Raw genomic sequence first — 7,500 nt, 5'->3', positions numbered from 1 at the left:
GCACACATTACTGCCATCGTTACGCACACATTACTGCCATCATTACGCACACATTACTGCCATCACTACGCACACATTACTGCCATCACTACGCACACATTACTGCCATCACTGCCCACACATTACTGCCATCATTGCGCACACACTACTGCCATCATTGCGCACACAATACTGCCATCATTGCGCACACAATACTGCCATCATTGCGCACACAATACTGCCATCATTGCGCACACAATACTGCCATCATTACGCACACATTACTGCCATCATTACGCACACATTACTGCCATCATTACGCACACATTACTGCAATCATTACGCACACATTACTGCAATCATTACGCACACATTACTGCCATCATTACACACACAATACTGCCATCATTACGCACACATTACTGCCATCATTGCGCACACATTACTGCCATCATTACACACACAATACTGCCATCATTACACACACAATACTGCCATCATTACACACACAATACTGCCATCATTACACACACAATACTGCCATCATTACACACACAATACTGCCATCATTACACACACAATACTGCCATCATTACACACACAATACTGCACACAATACTGCCATCATTACACACACAATACTGCCATCATTACACACACAATACTGCACACAATACTGCCATCATTACACACTCATTACTGCCATCATTACACACACAATACTGCCATCATTACACACACATTACTGCCATCATTACACACACATTACTGCCATCATTACACACACATTACTGCCATCACTATACACACACTACTGCCATCACTATACACACACTACTGCCATCACTATACACACATTACTGCCATCATTACAAACACATTACTGCCATCATTACACACAATACTACCACAACTACACACATTACTGCCATCATTACATACATTAGTGCCATCATTACACATATTACCTATTCTTACGATTAAAGTTATCAAACCTCCTACATAATCAAACTTTATGCAGAGAATAACTTATTTTATTATTTTAGCACCTACAGTGAGAGGTGTGTGTGTGCATGTGTGTGCTTGTTGGAGTAGAGTGTTACCCACTGTCTCTCAGTGGGTTATTTTTTATATTTGGGGAGGATTAATAAATTTTATTGTGATATTTTGGCGAATCTGAATTTTTCCACAGTCTATTTCTGTCTATCTCTCTCTTTCTGTCTACTGGCATGGAAATTTCCTTTGGCTGAAAAACCAAAATCTGAAACCCATTTTGAGAACTGTTCAACAATTTCTGAGCCACAATTTGTGATATATTTCATTGCAACATCCTCAGGCTTCCCCTTATATTGTTTGTGTTTCTGTTCCCCTTTTTACTGTTCTTACCGAGAGACCTTATGTAGTTTAGGATTACATTTCGGCCTGTTCTTGAGCTGCACTCGTCACGGACTACTGTGCTGTGTGCCTACTTCTCCTCGTACTGGTACGATTTTCACTAGGAGAATAACGACCCTCGTCTAGTTATTCTCTTAGGCTAATAATGGTCGTCACCATGAGCGCTCAGCCAGCCTCGCTGCAACTCAGATTTTATGACACTAGACTATCCTGTCTTAGTATCGGTGGCCCTACTCTCTTCCTTATTTTGATCCACCAACCGTGGATGTTCACTATGGCGTCCGAATGACCTGCATTCACACTTGCCTTATTGATTCGTAAACCTCGCTGGTGAAGTACCTTCTCTGAAGAGACAGATCTTCACTCAGGAGGTCCCTTCGTGGTTGCCAAAATTGTTGTGGAAATTCTCCGTCACAAGTTACGAGTTACGAGCTCGGAGAGTGACAGTCAGTGAAAGCAACACACACAGGACGGTTACTTTACCGAAATCACTCTAGTTTATTGCTCATACCGCCAGTCCTTATATTCAATGAGGGCTGGCTGGTTGATCATGTGCAACAAGTCATTACAAAGTCATATGACTTGTATGTCATAAATGTCAGGATTATATATATATATATATAAGTACCAGATATAGGAATGTAAGAATAAATTTTGCACTCTAAGGGGAACGTGCTCTTTACCGAGCACAGGTCTTCTGTCTGGAACATGTGACCTGTCTGGAACATCTCCACTCCCACCTTCTCCCTGTCTAGTCCTCTTGACCTGAAGGGTGACCTCAAACTTCCTCGTTTGGTCTCACGCTATGTTTAAAAATACTGTCTGAGAAAGCAGAGTTTCAGCATTTCTGTAACACTATCTCTCTCTTTCTGTCTACCTCTCTCTCTCTCTCTCTCTCTCTCTCCCTCAGAGATGAGTTGCTGGGTGAAAAGGAGGAGGCAGAGAGGAGGGTTTCAGACCTGGAGGCCAGAGAGCAGGAGCTCCAGCAACTCATTCAGCAGGTGTCCGAGGACTTCCAGAAGGTACACACACACACACACATCTGCAGTTGTGCACACAGTTGTGGACTGGCTCAGAAAGGCAACGTGATAGTCAGCTTAACTGAACACCAGCACTGTTCAGTTATTCTGTACTGTTGTATTTATTCTTTAGGGCTTTAGAGGTTAACATAACAGCTATGTTTCATTTACACTGTTGTGCACGTGTGTGTGTGTGTGTGTGTGTGTGTGTGTGTGTGTGTGTGTGTGTGTGTGTGTGTGTGTGTGTGTGTGTGTGTGTGTGTGTGTGTGTGTGTGTGTGTGTGTGTGTGTGTGTGTGTGTGTACAGGCACAGAGTGTTGCCAGATCTGTACAGAAGTCCTTGGACTCCCTGCAGACTGAGCACAGTGAGCTGAAACTGCAACACGAACAGCACAAGAGTAAGGTGTGTTAGCCCCGCCCCTTACTGCACAAGAGTAAGGTGTGTTATCCCCGCCCTTTACTTCACAAGAGTAAGGTGTGTTAGCCCCGCCCCTTACTGCACAAGAGTAAGGTGTGTTAGCCCCGCCCCTTACTGCACAAGAGTAAGGTGTGTTAGCCCCACCCCTTACTGCACAAGAGTAAGGTGTGTTAGCCCCGCCCTTTACTGCACAAGAGTAAGGTGTGTTAGCCCCGCCCCTTACTGCACAAGAGTAAGGTGTGTTAGCCCTGCCCCTTCCAGCACAAGAGTATGGTGTATTAGCCCCACCCCCTTACAGCAGGAGAGTAAGGTGTGTTAGCCCCACCCCCTTACAGCAGGAGAGTAAGGTGTGTTAGCCCCACCCCCTTACAGCAGGAGAGTAAGCTATTAGCCCCGCCCCCTAACATTGGGTCGGTGGCTCTGCTCTGGTGACCTATAACAACTCTGTTGCGTGGTGAAGTGAATTTGTCAGGTTCAGTATGACTACAGATGGAGTCGTGTGATTGGTTAGGCTGCAGTGATGGCGGAGGAGCGAGAGCGGCTATTGGCCAATCTGCAGGAGAAAGCCCGCTCACTGGAGCGGAGACTGGAGGCCAACTTCTCCCAGGATGAGCACTTAAACGAACTGCTGAAGGAGGTGTGAAGGGTGCACACACACACACACACACACACACACACACACACACACACACTGTAATACTGAAAATGTAGCTCATCATCCCTGGACATGTTTTTATTGTGTATATGTTTGTTTGTATGTGTTTCTTTATTTGTGTGTGTGTGTGTGTGTGTGTGTGTGTGTGTAGAAGTCCTCACTGGAGCAGAGGTTAGAAGAAGTAAGGGCGGAGTTTGTAGAAGAGCGAGCCAATCACACAGCAGCAGTTAACTCCCTCCAGACACAGGTGACTTATCACTATGTCTTTACACTCATCTGTTCTCATTCATGCGTTCAAGTTGTCTTTGGGTTTGTTCTTATCTTTTATTCATTCATTTGTTTTTTTCATTTTTCCTTTCGTTTCTTTGTCTCACCGCTGTTGTCGAGTGACATTTACGTGTGTGTGTGTGTGTGTGTGTGTGTGTGTGTGTGTGTGTGTGTGTGTGTGTGTGTGTGTGTGTGTGTGTGTGTAGAAGTCCTCACTAGAGCAGAGGTTACAGGAGGTGAGGGCGGAGCTTGAAGAAGAGCGAACCAATCACACAGCAGCGGTGTGTTCCCTCCAGACACAGGTGACCTATACTCGTAGACTCATTTTACTTGTTCATTTGTTCCCCTCCTTCTGTGTTGTGTTGAATGACATTCATTCATTTAGGTTTTCATTCCATCATCTTACGGTGTTTCTGAGGCTGTTGGTGTGTAACGTTTGCAGTGATTGTCTACATGTTTGCGTGTGTCAGATCTCCAAGCAGAATTCCAGCTTGTTTGAGCTCCAGACGCTGCTGAGACACAAAGACGACTCGTCCAGATCCTACAGGGAGAGGACGGACGTGCAGGTGAGGTCCTGTCTGCTGTGACCCCTGACCCCTGACCCGACCTCGCGGAGCCCTGCGTGCTCACACTGCCATGCGTTTTTGCTTCAGATAGCCGAGCTGGAGCAGAGACTGGCCGACTCCGCCCACAGACTGGCGGGTTTGGAGCAGCAGGTGGAGGAGACGGAGGCCGACAGGAACAGACTGGTAAGCCAGACGGATCCCGCCACGGCTGGAGGGAGTTGCCCAGACGACGGTGCTCACGGCACCCATCACCTGCGTTACGCCATCACCGTCTCCGTGACCTTCCACGGCCTTCTTGTATAACTGTGCCTAAGTGTGAGGGCGGTGCCCTTGACCTTTGCCCTTGACCCCTACAGCAGGTGGAGTGGGAGGAGAGGGAGAGGTTGCACCATCAGGTCTCCACCCAAAGACAGAGGGGACTGGAGAAAGTGGCAAAGATGGAGGAGGAGCTGCTCACTCTCCAACAGGAGAGAGACACGCAGATCAGAGCACACCAGGACAGCAGGGTGTGTGTGTGTGTGTGTGTGTGTGTTGAGACATCTGTATAGCTGCTGATGAAATATTTATCTGAACCCTGAATCTGTCTCTTATCTGCTTATCTGTCTTACTTTGTGCCCTCTCTCTGCGTGTGTGTGTGTGTGTGTGTGTGTGTGTGTAGCGGTTGTGGGAAGATGAGAAGGTCTGTATGCTGAAGAGCAGGGCTGAGATGGAGAGTGCTATGGAAAAGCTGACAGCAGAGCTGGAACATGCCAGAGTGAGCATCACACACACACACACACACACACACACGGGCGTAATTCACACATGCACACTGCTCGCACTGACACATATACACACTGCTTAGAGCATGGCAACCCCCTTATTGAACGCTTGTGTGGGTCTGTGAGTCCATGTGTTTCATCCATGTGTGTGTTTCATCCGTGTGTGTGTGTGTTTCATCCGTGTGTGTGTGTGTTTCATCCGTGTGTGTGTGTGTTTCATCCGTGTGTGTGTGTGTGTGTTTCATCCGTGTGTGTGTGTGTTTCATCCGTGTGTGTGTTTCATCCATGTGTGTGTGTTTCATCCATGTGTGTGTGTTTCATCCATGTGTGTGTGTTTCAACCGTTTGTGTGTTTCAACCGTTTGTGTGTTTCAACCGTTTGTGTGTTTCAACCGTTTGTGTGTGTGTTTCAACCGTGTGTGTGTGTTTCATCCGTGTGTGTGTGTTTCATCCGTGTGTGTGTGTTTCTCCTGCCGTGTGTGTGTTTCTCCTGCCGTGTGTGTGTTTCATCCGTGTGTGTGTTTCTCCTGCCGTGTACGGGTCCAAGTGTATGTGTGTGATACAGGTCCAGCTGAGAAGCAGACAGACAGCAGGCTAAAAGTGTGTGTGTGTGTGTGTGTGTGTGTGTGTGTGTGTGTGTGTGTGTGTGTGTGTGTGTTAGACTGAGCTGAGCAGCAGGCACACGGTGAGTGTGGAGATCGCTAAAGCTTTGGAGGAAACGAGGAAGCAGCGAGAGGAACTCCAGCAGCAGGTGCTTATGTCCACCACCTCCACACCACCTTCAAATAACCTCCATACCACCTCAACACCATCTCCACACCATCTCTACACCACCTCTACACCATCTCCACACCATGACACAGATGGGTAGATCACACCCTCACTGCCACAGAGAACCGAGAGGTTCCTGAATCCAAACAATGACAAGCTGAGAGAAGTGAACTCAGTGCCATGTACCACCTGTCACCAACCGCCCCCAGGTCCACTGGGTCATTCGGTCTGCTGTGTTTCTGATAGGTGGGCGAGATGTCCGCGTCTCTACAGAAGGCGGAGCAGGAAATGCGTGAGCTCACTGAGCAGGTGGCCAAGAAAGAGGCGGAGCTAAGTGGCCTAAGAGAGGGTAAGCCTCCAGGGAACACATCACACACCGTACAGAATAAAGGAGTGTTTGGAGGAGCTGGGGGTGTGTGTGTTTAAGCCTACAGTCACATTCTGTGTGTAAAGGACAGACAGTGTCACACGAATTATAACTCATGACATTGTGTTGACTCCAACAACTGTGTTGTGTTGTTCCAAACATCATACTTCTTCTTGTTGTGACAGTGAAGATAAATCCTTGGGCCAGAGGTCTTTGAGGTAGACGCCCTCACATGTACGTGTAGACACACGGCAGGGTTTTTGTGTTTTTCTGAGGGTGCGGTAGAGGCCTTGCCTCCGTCAGCTCCACACTGCAGTAGTCCAGTCATTGTTTAGCTACTCTAAATGTGTCAGAGCTGCAATTCCTCTTTCTGTCAGAGGAGGCGCTGTCACACCGTTCTCTAACACCCACTACGTTTTCTCCTTCTAAAATGTTTTTAAATGTTTTTGTGTCCTATAGGAAAATGAATATTCTCTTAGTTATAATGGTGAATTACATTCTTTTTCAGGTCATGGTATTAAAAATCAAACTGATCTGAAATGACCACCACTGGTATTTTTTGCTTGGTTTGTGTGTGTGTGTTTTTGAGTTTGTGAGGACACAAACTAAAAAATGCCACAAAAAAGGCACAACAGATGATATCCGAGCGTGAAGCTTCACGGTGATGGTGATTTCCAGTATGGTAGCTGCCTCAGAAAGGGAAGAGCAGACACTTTCTGTTTCCAGACAGACACCTTCTGTTTTCAAACTGACACCTCCTTGTTTTCACACAAACACCTTCTGTTTTCAAACAAACACTTCAGTTTAATACCTTGATGTCACCGCCGTTGTAGAAAGTGGCACGTACCAACCAATGTCAATGAGTTGTTGTTTGTGTTTAATTTTATTTTTTTTTTATCAGAACTGTCCGTTTTAAAGTAGAACTGTATGGACTCTGGTTTCCAGACGTGACTATATTTGATATTTTTGTGTGTTGAAACTAGAAAGGTGAGATGTTTAATTGAAAAGGAACTCACCAATCCTTCACCTGCATTAGTTTTATTTGCTTACAATAGTTTCAACTTCTAACGTGTGTGTGTGTGTGTGTGTGTGTGTGTGTGTGTGTGTGTGTGTGTGTGTGTGTGTGTGTGTGTGTGTGTGTGTGTGTGTGTGTGCGCGTGTGCGTGTGTCAGACCTCCAGGCCGCCTGCTCCAGTCTCTCCTCCCTGCAGGCTGAGTTAGAGGAATTGCGTGTGCAGGCAGAGGAGAGAGAGAGGGAGGCCCAGATCACAGCCCCGCCCCAGGAGCCCCTCCCCCAGATCACA

General features: G+C 46.9%; 1 protein-coding gene across 2 annotated transcripts in view; it reads left to right on the top strand.

Annotated features, from left to right (window-relative positions):
- Window positions 1-7,500, top strand: part of golga1 (golgin A1) — a 20,071-nt gene that overhangs the window by 5,273 nt on the left and 7,298 nt on the right. For both annotated transcript variants that reach the window (XM_076993823.1, XM_076993822.1), the window contains 12 exons: window positions 2,285-2,396; window positions 2,701-2,796; window positions 3,323-3,448; window positions 3,618-3,713; window positions 3,940-4,035; window positions 4,204-4,299; window positions 4,387-4,482; window positions 4,656-4,805; window positions 4,958-5,053; window positions 5,721-5,810; window positions 6,077-6,179; window positions 7,370-7,500. The exon at window positions 7,370-7,500 is cut by the window's right edge and continues 75 nt beyond it. In XM_076993823.1, coding sequence (XP_076849938.1) covers window positions 2,285-2,396; window positions 2,701-2,796; window positions 3,323-3,448; window positions 3,618-3,713; window positions 3,940-4,035; window positions 4,204-4,299; window positions 4,387-4,482; window positions 4,656-4,805; window positions 4,958-5,053; window positions 5,721-5,810; window positions 6,077-6,179; window positions 7,370-7,500 — 1,288 coding nt within the window. The remainder of the gene's footprint in view (window positions 1-2,284; window positions 2,397-2,700; window positions 2,797-3,322; window positions 3,449-3,617; window positions 3,714-3,939; window positions 4,036-4,203; window positions 4,300-4,386; window positions 4,483-4,655; window positions 4,806-4,957; window positions 5,054-5,720; window positions 5,811-6,076; window positions 6,180-7,369) is intronic.

Source organism: Brachyhypopomus gauderio, unplaced genomic scaffold, assembly GCF_052324685.1.
Source record: "Brachyhypopomus gauderio isolate BG-103 unplaced genomic scaffold, BGAUD_0.2 sc124, whole genome shotgun sequence".
NCBI lineage: Eukaryota > Metazoa > Chordata > Actinopteri > Gymnotiformes > Hypopomidae > Brachyhypopomus > Brachyhypopomus gauderio.
This window is presented reverse-complemented; position numbering and strand designations above follow the sequence as displayed.